The following is a 22,620-nucleotide window of genomic DNA, read 5'->3' on the forward strand; positions in this document are numbered from 1 at the left end:
TTTTAAGGATTTTATTTATTTATTTGACAGAGAGAGATCACAAGGAGGCAGAGAGGCAGGCAGAGAGAGAGGAGGAAGCAGGCTCCCCGCTGAGCAGGGAGCCCGATGCGGGGCTGGATCCCAGGACCCTGAGATCATGACCTGAGCCGAAGGCAGCGGCTTAACCCACGGAGCCACCCAGGCGCCCCGGAAAGTGACCTCTTGAGAACGGTATCCCTCACGGATGGGACAGCATCCCAGGGCAGACACCAACATCCCCCTCCATGGGTGACGTCCCCGCAGGGGGCCTTGGCTGGGAACGGAGTGAGAACTATTTGCCGCTCCCCACACCCTGTGGTTCAACGGAGGCTGGGTGCTCCTGGGTGCTCTGGCTTTAGCCCAAGCATTTCATTCCTTTACATGATGCCCCTGGGCTCCCAGGTGGTTTCAGTCAAGGGGAGGGCCCAACCGGCATCCAGAGGCCCACGACACCTACGGGCAGGTCCCCAGAGCCCTGGGGGAGGGTGGGCCAGCCAGGCCTGCCCTGGCAGCTGGGTGGGGCTTAGTGTGGGCCGCTGGGCAGAGTGGGCTCCCTGGGGGGCACCCCATCCCTCCACAGGGTTAGGGAGGCCTTCTTGGGCTTAGGGCAGCTCGGGCCGGCTGCTCACCCAACACAGCGAATCCGTTCAGGTCCCCTGGCTCCGAAGCGCACATGGCGCGAGCATAGCGAACGGCCCTTTGTCCTTCTCCTCCAGAGCACGGAGGTGGCCAGTTCTGTCCCTGTGTTCTGCCGCCCCGCGTCCCCGTGTCTCCAGAAAAGGCTCCCCCGGCTCTGTGTGAGGCCAGAGCCGCGGCGGGTGGTGGCGGGAATGCGGCCCTGCACGGATGTGAGCCTCCGTCCAGCACACAGAGAGGACAAGGCTCGGCCGCCCAACGGCAGCCCAAGGTGGGGGCGGCAGGCTAAGGGCGAGGGCATTCCGGCAGCAGGACAGCCCTGGGGCGCCGGTCCAGGCGGAGCGGCAGGTCCGAAGACAAGCCCGCGAAGGTGCTCTGCGGGGCGGGGGGAGCGGGTACCGACCGCCCAGCTGCAGCCCGCGCCACGGCAGTCCTGCGGGGGCGGAGAGCACCCCCCACTGTCACGTCACACAGAACACCCGACCACCTTGTGATCCAAAATCAAGGCTGTATTTATCTTCATTGATTGACACGAGAACTCAGTGTTTAAAACCACGAGTCCACAGGGGACACACGGGTCGAAAATACAGAACAGAGCAGATGGCCGCAGACGGTCCGACCAACGAGGCCCGAGAGCGCAGTGGACATGGGCGCGATGCCAGGAACAGAGAGGGACAGGGACGTGGAGACGTTCGGATGGTTATGAAAGCAAAACCGAAACCAAGAGATCACGCCGAGGCCTCCACGGGTGGAGGGGCGCACGGAGAGCGGACAGAAGCTACTCCTCCTGTTTGCAGCGAACCTCCAGACTCTCCACTCCTAAAACTGCTACGGAGTCTGAGAACGCAACGGGCACGGGGGTGCACAGAGCTGTCCTTGCGGCCAGAGCCGCGGGTCCGAGGAGGGCGGGGCCCGGCTCCCCCGGGGCCGCGGGAAGGGACGCCCCCGGCCGCCCTGCCCCACCTCGGAGCGCTTGCATAGTTGAAGATCTGCAGCAGTGTAGCTTCTGAGCCCGTCCAAAGGACAGCGAGCGGGCTTGTGGCCAGGTTACACAAAGAGCCAGAGAGATTTCTAGAAACTGCCTTTTATAAAGTCTACCTAGGTTAAGAATTTAATAACGTCATATATTTATATTAACAGACTATTTACATATTTCATTTGTTTTTTTTTTAAAAACAAACCAAAAAAGAAATCTTCTTATGCTTCTGCATAAGGCAAAGAGTTTTGTACAGTATTATTATTATTTTAATATATATCTGTAACTTCGGTTCCAAGTACCAAGGGAGGGCCAGGCGGGCCCTGAGTGGGGGCCTCACAGTGCGCTGGACAAAATGACCGTTTTTTTTTTTTCTCCATAAATAAGACAAAAGATCCTGGGGTTCTAGAGCGGGATCTGAGGCCTTTACATTGCAAATCTGAACTGAAGATAAAAAAGCAAAGTTTCTTTTTTGTTTCTTTTTAAATGTCTAAAGAGCACAAAATTGAAAAAAATACAAATCTATTAAAAACGCTTCTCACCTGTGGGAAAAGATGTACAAACTTGAATTCTCCTCCAGAAGCCTAATTCCAAGCTCGGAAAACCAAAGATCACCCCCAGCAAAGACTGTGCAGACTTCGGGTGTTAAGCAAGTGTCGCCCCAGGGCTGACGGCGCTGTGCTTAGGTTCTAGAAACGTCCGCGTAGAAAAGTTTACAGCAGTGCATTTGTGGAAGGGTCTCTGTACACGGGCACGGGGTCCCGCGGGGACTACCGTGCCTCCACCTCCTGGGGGTTGCGGGATGGGGAATAGTCGCGCGCCTCGGGCCCGTGGCCCCCCAGCGGCGTAGTCCTGCTGCGCGGCGGCGGCCCGGGGGGCGTGGGGGGCCCGCCCGCGGCCACCAGCGGCGGCGGCGCGCCCAGTGCAGCGGTGGCGGGCGGGGTCCGCGCCAAGAGCCCGTTGTGCAGCGCGGCGGCCGCGGGCCCGAGGCGCGGGTAGTGCAGGGAGCCCAGCGCGGGCAGGAGCGCGGCGCTGTCCAGGTGCGCGGCGGCCGGGGGCAGGTGCGCGGCGGCACCCAGGTGTGCGGCCCGGGCGCGCTCCAGCTCCTCGCGGCGCGCCTCCCGCAGGCGCTCCGGGCTGTAGTCGTGGGGCTCGCGGTCGCGGTAGGGGCGCTCGGGGGGCTCAAAGAGGGGGGCGGGGCCCGGGGCGGGGGCGGAGGCGGGCAGGGCGCGCCGGGGCAGCTCCAGGCCGCGGTAGGCGTCGCGCAGGGGGTCCCACGTGAAGCCCAGGCGCTCGCGGGCCACCGGGCTGGGCCCGAGCTGCAGGGGCGCAGGGGGCGCGCGTGGACGCTCGGGCGCTGGGTGCAGCCCGGCCCCTGGGGGCTCGGGAGCGTCACTGTCTTCCCTGCGCTCCTCCTTCACCTTGACGTCGCCCTGGGGCCGCTCGGCGGGCGCCTCGGGCGGCTTCCCCGGCTCTCGGCCGAGGAGGCCTGCCAGGCGCAGGCTGTCGCCCAGGGCCGCTTTGCTGTAGGGAGACGGCGGGCGCGCGGCCAGCTTGGCGCCGTCCTCCTTGGCCGGAGAGCGGCTCTCCTTGACGCGGGGCTCGGCCTCGCGCTCGGCAGGGCCCCCCGGCCGGCCCGGTTCACTCTGGCCACGGAGCAGGAAGCTGCTGACTGGGGGGCCCAGAGGGGCTGCGGGCGAGGCCCGGCTCAGCATGTGCGTCTTCTCCAGGAGGTCCCTGGGAGTGACAAGACAGACACCTTCACTCAGCCCGGGGTCAAGAGGAGCTTCGTGTAACAGGGTGCTGCTACCAAGCTCCCCCTCTATGACCTCCAGATCCTTGGGGTGTTTGTGGGGGTCCCTTCAGCATCTTGTCGACACAGGCCCACGACACCCCGTGTCTTTCCTCCCCTTGATAAACGCAGAAACCAGCTTTGCAGCGGGACCCCAGAGCTCTCCCCAGACCCAAGCCACGAAGCCCCTGAGGCAGGACGGAGACAAGTTCACGCTGGGGAGGCCCCACCGCAGTGTGCCTCTGAGCCTTTTGCCCTGCGTCCGGCGCAAGGAGAGGGCATGGCCCCCAGGGCCTTGGCTAGGGATCCCCAACAGGAGGAGGGGCGAGGCGGGGAGGCTCCGGCTCCTGTCCACCCCATCGGCCAGCCGCAATGGACCCACCTCAGGTTCCAGGCTCTGCTGCGGACTCTGCGACAGGACTCCCACCTGCTCCGCCAACCTGGTGCTGCTGCCCGGGGGTGGCCAGCCTCAGCCCCGTCCTCCTGGCCAGGGACTCTCCCACAGGTACCCCTCCCAGAGCCAGACCCCACCGTGAAGATGCAGGCGGCTCCCTGCAGAGGCCCCGCTGGGGTCACCGAGCCCAGCTGACCTTTCCTGCCGCCACCTCCAGGGCTGGATCCGCCCTCTCCGTGGCCCCTCCCCCAATCCTGGGGTTCTCCATGGGGCCTTCCCTCTACTGGCCTTGCCCAGCCCCGAGTACGGCAAGGGGACCTCCACACAGAGCTGAGGCCGGTGCCACTCACCGCTCCTCCCTGCCCTTGTCCGGCTCTCGGTCGTGACTGGTCAGGGCTGAGACCCGATCAGGGTCCACAGGCTTAGGCCACGGGGGTGGTGTGGGGAAGGAGGGAGGCGCTCGGTGCAGTCGGTTCCAGGCCTCATGGGGGCTGGGCAGACCATGCAGTGCAGAGCTCTCCTTGGGGGCAAAGATGCCGCTGCCCTGAGCTAGAGAAGAGTGGGAACGTGAGGCCACGACAGCATCCCCACCCCGAGTGAGGGTGCCCCGTGGAACCGCAGGGCTGCTGGGGAGAAGCACACCATTCCTGCACCCAGGGAGGTAACAGAGGGTAACCGTCAGCCAAGGGTCAGGGTGCAGCCCAAACCCACAGCGGGAGCCCATGCATGCCGCCGGGAGAGCAGAGAGCAAGCTTGGTGGTCACTCACTCAGTGTGTGGCTCCCCAGGCCTCCGAAGGCGCTGCTGCCCAGGCTCCCCAGGCCCCCGAAGGTCCCTGGCCTGCTGAAAGGGTCTGTGGGGACAACCAGGGCTCAGGGTTTTTCACAGCTCCCACCAGGGCTCCCTCCTGACTTCACTTGAACACCAGACCCTCTCCTGTGACCCCAGAGAAAGGCAGGTGCCCCTCCATAGTCTGAGAGCTGTTCTATTTCTCAGGGTCCCCTTCCCGCTCACCTGCATCCTCCCCCCGTCAGACTTCAGAGGCCGGAGAGCGCACCTACCTGTCAGGTGACCGGTGGTCAGGAAGCTGCTGGGATGGGCGGAGGGTCCAAACGGGTTGGCAGTGGGATGGGCAGCACCTATGAGAGCAGGTTGACAGGAGCCTGGTAGACCTGGGGCCTCCTGTTTGTGGGCCATTCCTAGAGCGGGGACACCCCAGCTTCCTCAGGGGCCTGTCTACATCTCCCGCCGGAAGCTCACGAGGGGAGGCGGGAGGGGTGAAGGCACCGGGGTCCCCAGAGAACAAGGTGTAGAGGCAGGCCTTGAGGCTGCGCCAGAGACACTGGCCCCAGAACCTCCAGCTGGAAGCTAAGAGGCGATCTTGGCGACGGAAGGGTTGCTGAAGAGAGCGCGTCCCTTCCTGCCGCGTCCCCCAGCCACAGCCCACAGGTGTCAGCACACAGTCCAGCCCTGGCTGGGCTGGAGCCTGGCCCGACAGCACCCCTAGGGCGGCCAAGTTGGGCCCCGGGCAGGGGCCGTGGGGTCAGGGTCCGGCCCGGTAGCCACACACGCCGGCCACTGTAGAGGGAGGATTCCTGGTGCAGACCGGTGACCAGCCACGCTCATCTCGCCAGTGTCCCTGGCTTGGGGGACACCGCAGTGGAGAGTGTTCATCTCGCCATGTCCCCGGCTCGGGGGACACTGCAGCGGACAGTTTATGCTTGTACGGGCCTCCGTGGCCAGCCCCACCGCCGCTCCCACACGGTCTCCCGTCTCCGCGGGCTCCCCAGCACACAACCAGCTGCTCTCCCGAAGGACTCACAGGCCAAAGTCGTCAAACGGAAACTTCGTTAGTAAGAACTAGCCTGGCTTGGCGCTGATGGAAACGTGTCCCCGCGAGTGCAGGGGGGCCACGCTGCTTTAAGAGCGCACAAGAGCGAGCCCGCAGGCAGGCTTCTGGCTGGAGGAATCGGGAAGGGCAGCGGCGCAGACGTGCGGAGAAACAGCCACGCCAGAGCAGGCCTGAGCCCTGCCGCGGGGCGAGATGCCCAGCAGGCAGGGCAGGCCACCTGTGTCCGTGTCCGCGGGGCCCGGTCCGGGTGAGTGGATGGCACCCTGATTCCGGGCTCCGCCCAGCAGAGGAAGCCACAGCTCCCTGGGCCCCACAGCGAGAACACGTCCTGCCGACTCCACAGACTGAAGCCAGATGGGGGTACCTCTGCGTTCTGAGGGACACCCCCATCCAGCTGAAGCCAGGGACTGGCCAAGTCACGCTGTTGGAGGCCAGCCTGCGTGGTATGGTCCACACACAGCACCCCAGCCCACTACCAGGGCCCACCCTTACTGGGTGCATGGCCGGGTTGACGGGGGCTGCAGGCGGAGGAGAGCGTGTGTGCACATGGAGGAGGGCGGTCAGGGAGGGCCGAGGTGAGCCCTGGTTCTCTGACAGCTGGGGAGGGAGGAGCGGGCCCCTCCAGGGATGGGGCACTGCTCGCGCTGTGGCCTGGGCAGCTGGCCTTGGGAGCACCTGCGGGTGAGGCTGGGAACTCGGGGCTCAGGCTCTCAGCTTCCTTGCACAGCAGCGTCTCATGGACCTTACTCCCTTGCACAGACACCGGTTCATGCGGGGCGCCTGCTTTCCTTCTGGGAGTCTGGTTTGGGTGTGTGCGGACAGAGGAGCCACGGGACCGCTCCCCGCTGGAACTCTGCGTGCCAGGTCTGCGAGTGTCCCAGCAGCACAGCACAGGATGCGGGATGTCTCGGTTCCTTGCCGAGGAAATGGGGGCGTCCTGCGCCTCCCCGGGCCGGCCCTCAGCCATCCTGCGCTGGCTTCCTGCCGATCTCCCACCGCGAGACTCCCTTTCTCCCACTCTATGTCCGTTCCCTGGGATGCATCTTGGCCCTGCGGGTAACCTATGCTGAGTCCTAGGAGGCTCCCCGTGATCCTTGAACCTGGCGGTGGTCCCAGAGCCCCAGCATGGCAAGATGGTGCCGGAAAGACGTGTGGATTCTTGGGGAGCTGCACCAAAACCCTTCCCAGGAGTCCCGGGAGGGAGGCTAGAGTCGGGGAGGGGCAGGCCAGACCCGGGGAGGACTCCTGCCCTACCTTGGGTTGGGCGGGGAGATAGCAGAGGCGGGAGCTCCAGGGTGGAGTGGGGGCCCAGGGTGGGGGGTGTCACACGTGCTGGCACAGAGGTGGCGGGGGCGGGGACTGACCCAGCAGCATCGTGGGAGAAACAAGCCTGCGGATGCGTCTGGAACTGTCCTGTCGGAGCCCCAGCCCAGGCAACAGGCAGGACCTCCCCCTTCCTTGTGCTCTGGATAGGGCGCCTTACCCGAGCCGGAGAAGAGGGGCCGGGCCAGGTCCTGCGGGTAGTGGAATCCGGTGAACACGCCAGGGGCTGGGGGTCTGCCAGACAAGTCCAGCTTGGCGCCCACCTCCAGCTTGTGGGGGTCCAGCTGCACCTGCTGAGAGGGACGGAGCACGTCCAGGGCCCGCCCGTCCTGCCCGCCACTGGCCGCCAGCGTGCAACGTCCTCCTTCCCCAGCGGAACCAGACCCTCGTCCCGACCGAGGAGAGCCACGTGCTGTCAGGACAACGTGTGACGCGCAGAGGAGGCGGCTCGCGCCTCCTGTGGCCTGAGAGCCGCGCATCTACACTAGAGCGCCTCAGTGCAGACAGACACCACGCTTCTGTCGGTAAAAGCTTCCCTGTGCTACAATTTTGCAGAACGGGACTGAAAAAGCCAATTCAGGTACTGTTGTTTTGAATATGCTCCAAGCTTCCGGTGACTGAATCTGGCCTCACCATTAGCACTTAAGTTTATTACATAAAACAAACATGCCTGTGGTTCCGCTGTGACAACCATACGCGGCCAAGGGGGCGCAGACCCTCTGGGGGCCCTGTTCTTGCAGTGGGGTGCTCCGGCCCGCGTGGGGGCCGCCCCCGCGGCTTAGCCGAACATTCAAACATTTGCAGGGTGAAACACACGGTGTTTTGTCCTAGGACCCTGTGGACCTCTCATAGTACATGCTGGCGTGGTGACTTCTGAAAGCCATGCACGGAGGTGCGTGTGACCCGAGATGACAACAGAGGGGTCAGGACCCTTTGGGGCTGGGGGTTAGGGGCTGAGGCCCAGGCTGCCCCCGTTCTGGTGTGGGTAAGGGCCTCTCCTGCCTCTGCCTGCCCTTCCCTGGCATCCCCAGCCCACAGCGTGTCCCCAGAGTGCCTATGGCTGCCTCTTCCCCGTATTGTCTGGGTTATGGCCTGGGGGCCCACCTGGGCCACCTGCCCCTCCCAGACACACACCACAGGTGCTCTCTAAATGCCTGCAGGAAAGGTCATGCGGACGCCTCAAATGATGTTGGTGGGACAAAACAGGGTCAGTTCCTCCCAAACCCCCGCCTGGGAGCCTCCTGGGCAACCCCCCACCCTCTGGACTCCTCCCCAGCCCTGCCCCCTGTGCCAACACAAGCAGCGCATGGGGACACCTGCCAGCCGGCAGGACGCGGGATGGGCTCACCTTGACCTTCTGCTGATGGTGGTAGATCTGCCAGGCGATCTGCACGTGCACCGCACACCACCTCCCAGGTTTCTGTGACAGGGCGGGCCACACACTCAGCCTCATGGGGGGCCTCTTCCTGCTGCCTCCCCAGGTTCCTGCTGTCCTGGGCACCCCTGGGGCCATCCGTGAGGCCCTCGCCATCCTCCCCAGCCATGAGCCTCCCTCCCAAGGACACAGGCACACACATGCGGGCGTGTGCCGCACACTCACCCTGACTGCAGTCCGGTAGGGGTCGGACACCTGTCAGTGATGGAGAGGGAAGGGTGAGGTCCCGGCTCTGCGGGTGGCCCTGCTGCGGCCACCACCCTCCACGAGGGGGACTGGGCCGGCTGGGTGACCCAGGGAGGGAAGGGTGGTCAGGGAGGCCACCTACCCCAGGGGCTTTCTGGAGGAGGGTGTGAACAGCACTGGCCCGGCCCGTTACCTCGATTGGGTTTGAAGTCTGAAGGGAGAGAACAGGATATGACCGAGCTGCAGAGCCCGGGCCCAGGCAGAGGACCCCAGGGGGCCTGCACCCTGCCACCTGCGGGGGCCTGGCTTCCCACGCCCTCTGCCCAAGGACTTCGGCAACGGCAGGAAGGCGCTCTGGATGAGGACGTGCCCGGGTCACGGGGCTGAGGCAGCCCCGCGCTGGGGAGGATGAGGGGAAGAGGCCCGTTCCTCTCTGGGGCCTCCTGCGACACGGATGCCCCCACACTGACCACCCCACAAAGACCTGCCCTCTGCCCCTCTGCCCCCCATGCCCTGAGGGACAAGGACACGTGAAACCTGACTACTGCTGCTCCCTGGTGTCCCCCCAACCCCGGCCACGGCCTAGGCTGGGGGTCCGGCGGAGGCCCCTCAGGGAGTGTGGGAGCCCCCAGCCCCCTCCGGCCGCGGGGCTGCACAGCCCCATCCCCCCGGGATGGCTGGCTCGCACCAACACCAGGATCACAACACACACAACTGCACAGCAGGGCTCCCATGTGCCCTGAACCCCGTCCCACCCCAGGCGCAGCTGGTACCTTGGGCTGAAAAGCACCCTGTAGGGACCCAAAGGGGCCTGGGTGTGGGAGCAGGGTGGGCAGTCCGGGGACGGCGGACGAGAAGGACGGGAAGAACTGCAAGAGAAAGACGGCGCGTTCCAGGGCCGCAGCTGGGCGCAGGGCATCCGGTGTGGACGCTGGGCCTGGCCCTGCGCTACGCAGAAGGGAACCTGACGAGGCCTCTGGGCAGGTGCGGCCCCACCCTTTAACCGTGACCTCTAGCCCCCTGACCCCAGAGGGACACTCACGTTGGAATGTCGGAAGTAGGGGCTCTCCAGCTTGGGTGCGTACTTATCAAACTGGAAAAGAAAAAAGCGGAGAGTGAGGCCTCCCAGAGCCATCCCACACCCTCCACTGGGCCCGGCACCTGCACCCCTGCTGGGCCAGGCGGAGGCCCAGAAAGCTGCTTCCTGTGGCTGGTGGCCTGCAGCCAGCTGACCCCTGGGGTCCCTGAGGACACTGGCCCAATGCCCTGAACTGGCCCCTTGGGGCCCAGCTCGCAGACTGGGTGGGTCCCCTCCCTGTTCTAACGGTCGGTCCCACGGCGGGCAGTGCAAAGGGGCCCGTCTGTGCCATCCAAGTGTCCTGGCTGATGCCTGGGAGGGAACGCTGTTGTCATCACGGGGGGCATGGAGCCCAGGGCCGGTGGTCAGGTGGTCACATGTACCCAGGCCCCCAGCAGCCTGGCCCTTTACAGAGCAAAGCCCCTGCGACAGACTCCACCTCACACGGTAGCTGGCTCAAGAGATGGGGGCCCACCACCTAGGGCCCCTGGGAGGGAGTCCTGGCTTCCCGCCCCCCTCAGTCCTGTCTCAGTCTCCAGACCTGCTGTCCTGCTGCCGACCGAGATGCTGAAAATCTTGTGTGGCTAAGACTGGCCCCAGGGCCATGTCACCCGTGAGCAGACGTGGGGCACCCGCCCAAGCCCAGGACAGAGAACCTCATGACGGGACCCACAGAAGGACCAGAAGGAGGGGCCAGACAGAAAGGGCCGGCCTTGGCCGGCGTGCGTGCGGAGAGCGTCTGCGTGTGCCTGCTGTGTGCCCCGCCCGCCCGCCCGCCCACATGGGGGGCCTACGCACCGGCGGGGGTGCGGCGGGTGGCAGGAGCGGCGTCGGGGGCAGCCCCGCGGGGAAGGGGGCAAATGTGTGTTGGTGCTGGTGTGTGTGCTGGTGTGTGTGTTGGTGCTGGTGGAACTCCGCCCGCAGCAGAGCCCCCGGGCCCAGGGGGGCGCCGGGCCGCTCAGCGCTCTGGACCAGAAAACGCGCGTTCAGCTCTTGCCTGAGCAGCTCGTGATCTACAAGAGAAAAAGAGAGAGAGACGGAGAGGCACGTCGGCCGTGGGCTCCGGGCGGGGCGAGGCGGATAGTCACCTGGCACTGGTTTCGGCAGGCCAAGCCGTGGTGGCCGCTCGCTAGGTGCGGGCCCCAGGGTGGAGGTAAGAGAGGAGCCTGTGACCAAGTACCAATCAGAATCCCCGAATGAGGCTGGCAATACATGATTGGCTGGCTGAATGAGATCAACAGGCTGGCATCTAAAGGCAAGAGAGAACACCGTGAGCCCCCGGTGCCCCCTGTCCCCCCAGCCCAGCGACCTGGTCCCATCCCAGGGCACCGGGCTGCCCGCACCTGCGCTGGGCTGCTCAGGATTTTACAAAGAACTTGGAGACAAGACCCCTGGGAGAAATCTTCAATGACCCCACACTCGGCCTTGAAGGGACACCTGCCAGAACCAAGCAGGGAGGGAGAAGCCAGGCTGCTGCCGCTCACCCGGAAACCCCCTGCTCCAGGACTCAGCTGCGCAGGCCCCACACAGGGCCTGGGGCCCTCGTCCCAGACACACTAGGGGGGAGAGGCTGCAAGGGTCACAGCAGGCCCTGGAAGCCTTTGTCGGCAGGGCAACGGAGATGCTCCAGGTCCCTCCCCTTGACGAGGCCTGGCAAGGACTCAGAAAGAGCAGGGAACACGGCTGCGTTTCCGTGGGCACATACAGGGCACCCGTGCGCCAGCACACAGGGGCACAAGCCAGGCGGAGGCAGGGAGCCTCCTCTGCACCCGGCAGTGGGACCTCCCGCCTGGGAAACGAAGCCTGCAGCGGTGGGGGGTGGGGGGTGGGGGCTGAGGCCGCGATGCCATCTGTCCCTGCGGTCTGGGACCAGGTGGGGGAGGCTTTGCCTCTGGTGCCCGCACCCCCTCCCCGGGTAGACCATGTCCCTCCCACCTGCCCAGAGGGGAGGGCCACAGAGTGGAGGGACAGTGACCCCAGCCCCAGCCAGTACCTACCGGCAGGGTGTCCTGGGAGGACCAGGCTGTTGGCCGGCAGCGCCGGGGGCGGGGGCAGTGTCGGGGGGGCGGCGAACATGGCCGCCGCGTGGTGCTGGTGCTGGGCCTGCGAGCGGAGCGCCAAGTGTGAGGTAGACAGGTGGGGGCCCGGCCCGAGAGGCGACAGGGACGCGTGCTTCGCGAGCCCGAGGCTGGCGCTGCTGCTGGCGCTGCTGCTCCTGCTGCGGGGAGCGGGGGTCAGCGCCGAGGGGCGGGGCGTCCGCAGGGCCCCGCCCCCGCCCGCCCCCGCGGCTCGCAGGCCCCGCCCCCGCCCCCCCACCTGAGGCTGTGCAGGCCGTTGTGCGCAGCCTGGCCGTGGCCCGCGAAGGCGCCCAGGGGCAGAGGCACGTGCGTCGGGAGCGGGGCGCGGGGCTGCGGGGGCGCGGGCGGCGGCTGCGGGGTGAGGCGGGGCAGGGCGGGGGCTTCCTTCTTGACCGGCGGACTGGCCGGGGCGCCTGGCGCGGGGCCGGCGGAGGGCGCGGGGCTGCGCACGGCGGGCAGGAAGGGCGGCTCGGCGCTCAGCTCGCGGCTGCGCTCCAGGCCCGAGACTTTGGGCGGCGCCCCGGCCTTGGCCTCAGCCTCCTCGCCCAGCGTGGGGCCTGCGGAGAGAGGGCCGGAGTGAGCTGGGCCTGACTCGGGACAGTAGCAGCGAGGTCGCGGCCACGACTGAGCCCCCCCACCCCCCCGCCCAGTCCACAGGGGCCAGGGCTGGGGTCCAGAGAGCCTGCAGCAACTCCACTTTCTGAGAGGGAGGCCAAGTGCAGCGGACTCTGCCCTAGCAGGGCAGCGGCTCCGAACCCGTGGCCTGCGTGGACAGGCCGGTCCAGCCACTGCATCCCGCCTTGGCCACACCTTCATCTGTCGTCCTTGCCACTGAGCAACACGCGCACTGGTGGCCTGCTTTCTTTCTGAAGCCACGCAGGTGACCCACGGCCTGAGCCGTCTTTGGGCCCATGCCCTGGGGGAGACTCTCCAGAGGACTGGCCTCGCGGGGAGGTGGTGGGAGGAAGCTGCTGCTCCCCCACCCCGCCAACATCCAAGTCGTCATTGGATCCCCCCAACACCCACTGTCCAGGCAGCTCCAGCTGACACTGGTCCCCTTGGAGCTGTGTGCGCCCGCTCCCTGACCTCCCACCGACATATCCCAAACCCTCCTGTCCACGCAGTGTCTAGGCAGCGGGCACATGTCCACGCCGGAGGAAGCTTTGTCTGGAGTTTCCCAGGAGTGGGAATCCAGGTTCCTGACTGCGGTCACCCTGTTTGGGCTGCTGGCGGATTTCACTTCCTCCCGGGGCGCATGCGGGAACTTGCCATGCTGAGTGGAGCGTAAAGCCTGCAGCTGCATGGCTGTGGGACGGGGTGGAGAGACCCAGGGGACACCGCTGAACCTCTGGGATGTCTCCTCCCCCGGCAGAAACAGGTGGCGGCAGGAAATGGCTCTTCTGCCTCCTCTAGGGTGACATTTCCCACTGTAGCCACCAGCCTGCGTCTGTGTGCTCAGGGACGGAGCTTGGGAGAAGACCGCCGCCCCACCATGAGAACGGGGACCCACAGATCACAGCACCGTCTCCACCCACCAGCTCACAGCCGCCAAGGGGAGCCGGCCTGGCACTCCCACCTCCTTCCTGCCTCTTCCCTCTGTGCCAGCCCCTCTCGAAGGACGTGCAGCCCCAAGGACAGAAAAAGGCAGGTGTGGGCTGCGCAGAGCTGGGTTCCGCCAGGGCCCCAGCCCACCTGCGGCCTCTCCCCTCACTGGGGAAGCAGGAGCACTACCAGGGATCACCCCTGCTGTGACCCTCCCCGGGCACTGCAGAGCCCTGACTGGTTTCCTGAGCTCTGCCTGCGCACGTGAGTGGACCGGGCAGTGGGCTGAACTGTGCCAAGAAGCCATGTCTGAACTGACAGTCCGTAATCCCGGATTATCATTAGGTGACAATCCCTGTGAATGTCACCTAATTTGGAAAAAGGGTCTTTGCAGATGTCACCAAGCTAAGACTTTTGAGATGACACCAGTCAAACAGGGTGGGCCCTAAACCCAGTGATGGGCATCCTTCTAAGACAAAAGGCCAGGGGAGGTAGGAGGGACATGGCTCTGAGTCCAGGGACACTCAGGAGTGGAAAAAGAAGGAAGGAACCTCCCCAGGAGTGTTTGGAGTGTGGCCTTGCCAACACCTTCAGCTCAGACTTCTGTTCTCTGGACTGTTAAGGGTAAGTGTCCGTCCATTTTTAGCTGCCCAGTTTGTGATTATTGGTTGAAAACACCCTAGTTCTGTGTTCCACTCTGGGTCAGTGCCGGCAGAGTGTGCCTCCCTCCCAGGACCGGTCTGGTCTCCCCTACCCTGATTCTGTCGGGCATGTGCATGCTTTGCTGAAAGGCTTTAATCTGAGGATGAGGCTTCCCCACCAGAATCATGGGGAAACCATGCCCTATTCCCAAGCCACTGTGGTCCCCACGTTTCTGTGCTGCAAAGCCTGTTGCGTCCAGTCCCACCTGGATGGAGCCTTCCAAGCAAAAGGGCCCCTTCTCTGTGCTGGGTCCAGGGACCCATCCATCCAGCAGGAAGGATGCTGCTCTCTAGAACAGTGCTGGCTAAGAGAGATTTCTGGCACTCTGTCCCTGTGCCACTCCGCCCATGTGGGGGCCATTGGCTAGGGGGTAGGGCTGCTGTGCAGGCAACATTAGCCATGTACGTAGTGGTGGCCGCGGCAGCCAGCCTACACCGTGGGTGTAGCAGGTGCCAAACCACAAGCTGCCAGTTGTCCCCAGAGCACCTGACCCCATGAGCCTGGGAAGGGTCTGGAACCATGCCTTGCTTCCAGTCCCAGTGAAGGGGCAAGAACCCCACTTTGGGAACCACTGCTCGAGTGCTGACCTTGCTCCCTGACTTCTGCTTTCCTTGTAGCTTTTGATGGGGGGCTGAAAATCATAGCACATAACTCCTGCCTCAGGCTCTGCATCCAGAAACCGACCCATGATTGAGACCAATCTGGAGCCCACTCTCTTGCCCCAAAAGGCTTGCTGTCCCTTCCCATGATGGTTTCTGGAACGAGTCCTATCCTTTCTTAAAGACCAGGAGGTGAGGCCAAGGAACATGCTTACCTTTATCGGCTGCTGGGGCAAAAAGCTTCTCGGAGCCCACAGATGCCTGGAAGACAGAGAGGAAGGTCAGAAACCAGAGGGGACGAAGGGCTCAGGGCTGAACTTGGCTCTTACCCTGCCCCCCAGACATAGGTCTGGATGGGTTTTGTGCATGCCAGGGCTGCCCGGCCGGCAAATGTGTCCTCCTGTGCCCACAGCCGCCACACAGGTGGGCACACAGGTCCCTCAACCCAGAACTGGAATCGAGGATGCTCAACAGAGATGTGGCTATTCAGTGTGACCCTGCCAGTGGGGGGCTGGGACTTGGGCACTCAGGGGCATCTCGGCAGGACCAGCCCCAGGAACCCAAGGACCCCACTGGGCCCAGTGCTGGAAGATGGAGCAGAGCCTGGGACCTAACAGGCGGTAGAAAAGCACCCTCCAGTTTGGTCCAAATCACACGGCTAGGACGAGGTGCAGCGTCCACAGCAGAGCGTTCTGCTCTAGGTGGTTCCTCATGGACCCTCCCCCTCACCAGCCTCTCTCCTGGGGAGACGCCCACATGCACACAAGATGGTGGGGTGTCAGGGTGAGGAAGTGGCCCCGCATGGAGGACCCCGCCACAGCTCATGGGAAGGAGCTCCCTGAAACTGCCCTGAGTAGAGTCTTTTTTGCTAGTTGATTTTTTCCCCAAGGTTTTATTTTTAAGTAATCTCTACATCCAACGTGAGGCTCGAACTCACAACCCCAAATCAATAGTCCTACACTCCACCAACCGAGTCAGCCAGGAGCCCCACTAATTGACTTTTTAAAAAACAGCTTCCTGGGACGCCTGGGTGGCTCAGTCACTTAAGCTGCTGCCTTCAGCTCAGGTCAGGATCCCAGGGTCCTGAGATGGAGTCCCACATCGGGCTCTTTGCTCAGTGGGGAGCCTGCTTCTCCCTCTGCCTCTGCCTGTCTATCTGCCTGCTTGTGCACATGCTCTCTCTTTCTCTGACAAACAAAAAAACCCAGCTTCCCTGAGCTCGAACTCATATGCTGCACAATTCACCTGTCGAAGGTGTAAGATTCTGTGGTTTTAGGGTCTTTGCAGCTGTGAGCAACTGTCACCTTGGCCAGGCTTAGGACATTTTCATCACCCCAAAATGAAACCATGAGTTCTCCAGCCATCATGTCCCCTGGCCCTGGGACCACTGCCTCTCATGTGTGCAGAGGTCCTGCTGCTGGACTTCTCGGTGGAGAGAGTGGCCAGTGGCTGGCAGTGGGGCAGGAGGCGCGCAGCAAACAGCGCAAGGACTCAGCCACCACCAAAGCCAGACAGCAGCAGGCGCCGGCAAGGACACAGAGAAGCCAGGGCCCTCGAGCACCGTTGGCCGCAAGGTAAGAGGTGCAGCCGCCGTGGGCAGGGGTCCCGGGGGTCCACACAGGGCTCAGTGTGGAAATACGTGGAACAGCAATCCCCCTCCTGGGCACATGCTCCCCCAGACTGGAAGCGGAGTTTGCAGGCGGTATCTGCCCCGGCAGACCCAGCAGCGCTATTCCCAGCAGCCAGGAAGGGGGAGGGGCCTGTGTCCATCGGCGGAACAGAAGGGTCCAGACGGACAATGCATGCTGCCCGGCCTCAGAGAGGAAAGAAATCCTGACTGCTGCTACCTGGAAAGACCTTGAGGACGCGGTGCGCAGCACGAGGCCAGAAGAAGGGCAGACACTGGGGGAATCCCACTTATTTGAGGAGACAGACTCCGATGGGGCACCGGGGCGGCGCGAGGGACGGCGTCGTGTTTCCAGGGGAGAGTCCCGGAGGTGGTAGCCACACAGCAGGGCGGACGTGCTTAATGGCTCTTCACGTGCACGCAGACGGGCCAGATGCTGAGTTCTGTTATGTGGATCTTCCACAATAAATACCAAATCGAAAGAAAACACGAGGGAGCTTTCCAGGGCGATGAAAGCGTTCTCGGACCGTGAGGGCCGATGTTGTCCTACAGGTTGGTCACGGTGCTTCAGGCCGCACACTTGAAACATGAACGTCTCACTGACCGGGGCAGTTACGGGGCAGGGGAGTCGGTTACAAGCTGCACTCCCCACCCAGGCTCAGACCCGGGCCGTGCGTGTCCCAGGCTGGACGCTGCTCATCGGTGGGGAAGTGAACGGCGTGCGGTGGGAGCCGGCGGCCAGGAGCGGGGGAAGCTGCTCCCTCTGTCGAGTCAGACCGACCCAGGATGTCAAAAATGGAGCCAGAGATGCAGGCCTGTTGCTGGGCTACTTCGCAGTCACACCGGAATGGGGCCAGTCCTTTCTACTCATGTCCCCAAAGCCGGGACCGGCAAGAAGAGGGAGGTAACGCAACCCCCAAACCACAGCCCCATACCGTAGAAGGGAGGCTGCTAACGCTGAGTGAGCGCAGAGCACTGGTGGAGGCGGGGGAAGGAGCCCGGACCGGTGAGCAAGACCATGGCGGGCCTGAGACGCGGACGCTCCAGGCGGACCTGGAGCGTCTCCCCCGTGCCTGACGGAGCGTGGCCACGGGTGCATGGGGGGGGGCCCTCCCTGCCTGGCCTCCCAGACCGCGGAGGCTGTGTCACCTCCTCATTCACTACCAGTGGGTGGGACACGCTGCACTCCCACACAGGGGCGCCAGGGCCGTGACCTCTTCTCTCCCACGTTGGTTTCCTTGCCAGTTTATTCTTCCCGATACATCCTACATGGTGAGTAGTGCTTGTCAGAGTCCCTGAATCCACCACCTCACGCCCGAGCTAGGGGTCTGCAGGGGCGGGGGCGGGTGGGCTATCAGCCCCGGAGGGGTAGAGGGCGCTGCAGCCCAGCCTCTGGTTCCAGACACAGCCAGGCCCCCCCTCTGTCTGCAAAGTAATGATGCCCTAGGACCAGGAAGAGGACAGCTCGTGCCCGTCCGCTCTACAGCAGCACAGCCCTGAATCTGCCCGTAACGATGGCCACTGCACCCCCACGCCTGATGGCGCATGGGTCAACCCCCCAAGGGCCGTCCGGGGACCCCAGTCCTTCCTGGATTGGACCCTGACCATGACCCCAGGACCACATGGCGGGGCCCCTGATAGCTCTGTTGCGATGGTCATTACCTGGGTTCACAGATGAATTCCCCACGAAGCCCAGAGTCTCTCTTAAATCCAAATCAGAACAGGTCACCCCCCGACTCAAGCGCTCCAGCGTCTTCCCAGTGCCCCCAGCTGCAGTCTTTCCCCCATCCCGCAAGGCTGCAGGAGGCCCAAGTGGCTCCTGACCCTGACCCCTTCCCCACCCCCGTACCAGGGCCCTGGTGCCTGGTCTGAAGGGCTCTTCTTGCTCAGCTGGATGCGCGTGGGTGCTGCCAAAGAGAGACGCTGTGTGCCCTGCAGCCTCCTCTAACAAGGCAGCCCCCTGAGGTCTTCATCATCGGATGCGCTGACAGGCCCTCTGCACCACAGGGATAGCGCTAAACGCGCGAGCATCCTCGGGGGTCCCCAGCTCAGAGCCACTGCCAGAGGGCTCCTTATCTCTAGGCAGAGCAAACCAACCGAGCTCAAAACCCCAGCTGCCATCACCATCCAGGAGGGGTCTGGGCTGGTAAAGGAAAGCAGGTGGGGGGTGGTGTCCCCAAGCCCCAACCACGTTCGAGCCCCCTGTTCTGGCAGAGGCATTCCCATCTGAACAAGGTGGTATCAGAAAGGAACCCCGAGGAGCAGTACTGAGAAAATTCCTGTGTTCTGTCCAGCACAACTTCTCCTGGTCCCACCCTAGGGGATGGGGGGTGGCAAGTTCACCTAAGGCCGAGCGAGCTGGTTTAGTTCAAAGCCGGGGCCTTGAGTAGGGGCCAGGAGGTGGCGCCCCAGGCACTTGGAAATTCAAGGGGAACAGTGGAGGGGGTGGGGGGAAGTGTCTTCACCACTACCTCCCACCCTGGATGCCCCCCTGGCAAAGGCAGCAGGGAAGGCACTTTCCCAGGTCCATGTGGTCCCCTCCACCCCTGGTGCCACAGAGGGCCCAAGTTCAAGTTTGCTTGGGGAGGTTGAGGGATCTGAGTCCCTGCAGGGGTCCTGGACCACAGTGAGCGGCCTGGACATCTGGCCAGGCGCAGCCATGCCCATCTGGTAAGGTTCTGAACAGACGGGGCAGGCACCCTCAGACTGCTTCAGGCGGCTGCGAGGCGGCGACCGCGTGCCAGCCCCTTTCCCAGGCCAAGCGAAGAGGCGCTCCTTCTGGAGGTCGCCCAGTACAGTCCCTCTGCTCCTTCTCTTCCAGGGGGAGGGGTCCGGAGCTGGCCTGCTGACCAAGGCGGGTGGGCAGCCCCAGGGCAGTCACCAGACCTCTGCAAATAACTTCCCGAAGACCATCTCCTGGGATGTGACCCAGGCAGCCACAGCGTCTCTAAACCTGGCACTGAGCCAGCGTGGGAACGGAAGAAAGGGGTCACTCCAGGCGAAAATACAGGTGGGAGGAGCCAGGGCTGCAGGTTCACGGTCTCGCTGGAGAGGGCACGCCCGGTAGGGAGTGTGTCACGACCGACCCTAACTCCCCTGGGGTGCACAATCCCGGCCGCCGGCGGAGGTCACGGCGCGCTTTGTCTTCGAGGACCCGACCCGCGGGGTAGCCTCGGCTCAGACACGCGGCACAGCCTCCGCCCGCCGCGCCCCGCCCCAGACAAAGAACTCCAACTCCGGGCAGGTGAGCGCGGAGGGCGCCGGGAACCGCGGTGGCCGAGCCCCCGCCGGGGCACAAACAAAAGCGCGCGTCCCCCACGACGCCCGGCCCCGCCTCTGCCGCGGGCCCCCCAGTGCCCCCCCCAAGGCCCGGGACCTCCGCAGGGATGCACCCCCGCCCGCCGGCCGCCACGTGGGCCGCGCGGACGCAGCCGGAGACGCGAGGTCTCCGCGCGCCTGACTCCCGGGAGAGACGGGGTGGGCAGAGCGCCGGGGGCCGCTCCTGAGCCCCGCTCCTCTGGAAGGGACGGTTGCTGTCTTGTCCCCGGCGCCCGAAGTCCCGAATCCCTCCCCGGAGCCGCCAGCGCGCACTCACCGCGCGGGCGCCCCGGGTCTGACGCGCTCTGCAGGCAACTGCCGCTCGTCCTCGGGCCGGGGCCCGGCGGCATGGACGCGGGCGGCGGAGCGCGGGCCCCCGCCACCTCCGGCCGTCGAGGTGGCCCTTCTCCCCGCGCGCCCTGCCTAGCCGGAGCCCGGGCCGGGGCCGCGCATGCCGGGCGCACCGGCTTGGAGAGCTGTGGGCGGCTCTGGCGGTGCGCGGGGCCCCCGGCGCCGTCGGGCGCGGCGAGGGCCGGAGAGGGCGGCGGCGGCGGCAGCGGGCGCACTGCTGGCGGGCGCGCAGGCGGCGGCGAGAGCGCGGGCGGGCGGGGCGGGGGCGGGGCGCGGGCAGGCCCGACTAATCCAGCCCCGAGGCGCGGATCTGCCCGCGCCGGGCCGCACGCCGGCCGGAGCCTGGACGTTCCCTGTCCGCCGCGAGGCCCGCGGCCGCCGCACCCGCTGTGCTGAGCGCTTTGTGGGCCCGAGCCCCTCCGATTCGCAACAAGCTACGCACGGCTCCCGAGTCCGGTTTACAGGGGGAAACTGAGCCACGGAGCGGCGAGGAAAGCGCGACAGCGCTACGTCCGTACGGCGGAAGCTCCGCCCTCCCGGGGCTCGGTTTCACCGTCTGCGAAACGGGAACGCACGGTGGGGAAGGGTCCTATCAGTCACTGGAAGCGGAATCGGCTACTGCCGGGCACGGGCCGCCGGAGCCTCCAGGCTGCTCGGCGGGAGGAAGCCCACTGCAGGTCCAGGAGAACCACCGCCGCTTGCGAACGCGCGCACGTGCGGACACTGAGCCTGGCACGGCGGTAGCCCCCGGGCGCAGCGGCAGCGCTGGGCCTCTCACATTCCAGAGCGCACAGACAGGGGTGCGCTCATGAAACGAGCTGTGGGACAATCCACGCAGAACGCACGCTCGGGGGCACCAGGAGGTGAGCTCTGGTGGGGGCGTCCTGAGAAGCCCAGGTCAGAAGCTGCAAACACCTGCTCCAGGCTGTGAGAATCAGTGGCCGGGTCCACACTGGGGGAGCCTGCTGCGTAGCTATCCCAAGAGAGCCGAGCTGACCAGCCCCAGGATCCCATGCATGAACGGACACATTTGCAGAGGACACAGTAATCTCCAAGGGTCCAGAAGAAACGGCTAACAGTGCCACTCGCGGTGGGGGCCTTAAGTCCTTTTGTCCTGCTCGAATCATTTTTCAAATCTCCATACTCCCTTTTCCTGGCAAATTAACACTGTTCCCCCAAGTTCTGCTGTCTCCTGCCACAGAATGTCCTATAACTGAAATCGTGGGACCCTCACGCCTCCGTCCTTTGAGGACACCCCATCACCCCCACTGTTGATGAGAAAGCGGAAGCAGAGACAAGAAGTGACCCACCCGGGGCCATGCAGCTGCTCTGCGGCAGAGCTCGGATTTGAACCCCAGCAGTATGACTGGTTTCTATGGGCTCAGCCAGGACATGCTCTTCCTCAGGGAAGGCAGCAGAGGCCAGACCTACTGGGGAAAATCAGGGGCTGGTGAGGAGTGTCTGCCTCACAGGCCAGTGTCTACGGGCCCCCTCACCCGCCACACCGCACCCCACAGGGTTATGAGCTCCCGAACACAGCCCTGGCTCCAAGGCCTCGGGCAGCAAAGGGGAAAGGGGTCCATGCAGTGGGGTGTCCCAACCTGGTTCCCTGTTCAGCAGCCAAAGAGCCCTGAACGATGTCATGCTCCAATCCCAGGAGTCTGTGAGTGGTCACCCACCATGGCAGAGTGGAATTCAGGTTGCTAACCAGCTGAGCTGGTGATGGGCAGGTGACTGGGGGAGGGGGCAGTGTAATCCCAGGGTCGTTACCAGTGGAAGGAAATGGGAAGACGCCACCCTGCTGGCTCTGGACACGGACAGGGCCAGGTACTAGGAATGTGGGCGTCTTTGGGAGCTGGAAGCGGCAAGGAACCAATTCTCCCCTAGAGCCCCAGGAGGGACAGCTTGGCCCCACCCTGACTCAAGGGAAACCCAGTGGAAACCAGGACTGTGAGATAACCAGTCTGTGTTGTCTGCGGCCTCCAGGTTTGTGGCAGTGGCCACAGCAGCCCCAAGAACACCCCATGTCTGTATCCAGGGCTCCAACAAGGGGATGGAGTGCAGAACTTAGGGCCCGTGGGGCACAGCAGGCTGCTCTCAGCATGTCAACATACAAATGCCCATCAGCAGGCCTGGGTTGTGCTTATGGCCTTGTGGGAGCTGCTGACACGGGGAAACAGGCGAGACAAGTGCAAATGGGGTGGGGGGAACAGCAATGGGGACGGGCGTGGCGTCTGCTCCGAGCGGCAGCAGGGAAGCCCTTCCAACCCGGGGCCTCTAGGCAGGACCAAGGTGAGGGGAACTCTGGGGAAGAGCTTTTCCTGGACAGCTAACTGCCAGTGCAAAGGTCCTGAGGCAGGAGCAACCTGGCAGGGCCTTGAGGGAGCCTGGGTGTTTATGTTGAGCAAGAAGAAGTGGGTCCAGGTTTAGGCAGGAAAGAGAGAGACTCTTGAAGACCCTCTCTGTCTGACCCACCATAAGGCTGGGGTCGGGGGTGGGGAACAGTGGGCCTAGCTGGGAGCTGCTGGGACGAGCCAGGCAGCATGGTGGTGGGCCTGTCCTGCGGAGGAGATGGGGCTGTTCCAGTGGAGTGGCAGGGGGCAGTGGTGACAGGAGCCGGGAGCTCTGTAGAGGGAGGTTGGCCAGGGGCCTAGGCGGGGCCCTGCTCTCACTCTCGCCCGCCAGGGGCTTGAGGCTGAGGCATAGAGGGGCCC

The 22,620-nt window shown here is 64.5% G+C and overlaps 1 protein-coding gene across 9 annotated transcripts in view; it reads right to left on the bottom strand.

Moving 5' to 3' along the window:
* Positions 1 to 1,148: 1,148 nt before the first annotated feature.
* FBRSL1 (fibrosin like 1) overlaps positions 1,149 to 22,620 on the bottom strand; it is a 78,001-nt gene continuing 56,529 nt past the window's right edge. Inside the window, exons 6-21 of one of the 9 annotated variants that reach the window (XR_009405839.1) lie at positions 14,826 to 14,871; positions 12,006 to 12,324; positions 11,687 to 11,907; positions 10,870 to 10,938; positions 10,488 to 10,702; positions 9,654 to 9,704; positions 9,385 to 9,480; positions 8,754 to 8,822; positions 8,591 to 8,620; positions 8,339 to 8,410; positions 7,151 to 7,283; positions 4,877 to 5,014; positions 4,585 to 4,668; positions 4,167 to 4,365; positions 2,173 to 3,367; positions 1,149 to 1,752 (exon numbers count right to left, since the gene is read on the bottom strand). Coding sequence is in view for 7 of the 9 variants with exons in the window: in XM_059408134.1 (XP_059264117.1) it covers positions 2,401 to 3,367; positions 4,167 to 4,365; positions 4,585 to 4,668; positions 4,877 to 5,014; positions 7,151 to 7,283; positions 8,339 to 8,410; positions 8,591 to 8,620; positions 8,754 to 8,822; positions 9,385 to 9,480; positions 9,654 to 9,704; positions 10,488 to 10,702; positions 10,870 to 10,938; positions 11,687 to 11,907; positions 12,006 to 12,324; positions 14,826 to 14,871 (2,709 nt within the window). In the remaining 2 variants the exon portion in view is untranslated. Of the gene's footprint in view, positions 3,368 to 4,166; positions 4,366 to 4,584; positions 4,669 to 4,876; positions 5,015 to 7,150; positions 7,284 to 8,338; positions 8,411 to 8,590; positions 8,621 to 8,753; positions 8,823 to 9,384; positions 9,481 to 9,653; positions 9,705 to 10,487; positions 10,703 to 10,777; positions 10,939 to 11,686; positions 11,908 to 12,005; positions 12,325 to 14,825; positions 14,872 to 22,620 lie in introns of all 9 variants that reach the window. The other 8 variants (XR_009405838.1, XM_059408135.1, XM_059408139.1 and 5 more) reach the window with 8 other exon arrangements.

This window comes from Mustela nigripes, chromosome 8, assembly GCF_022355385.1.
Source record: "Mustela nigripes isolate SB6536 chromosome 8, MUSNIG.SB6536, whole genome shotgun sequence".
Taxonomy (NCBI): domain Eukaryota; kingdom Metazoa; phylum Chordata; class Mammalia; order Carnivora; family Mustelidae; genus Mustela; species Mustela nigripes.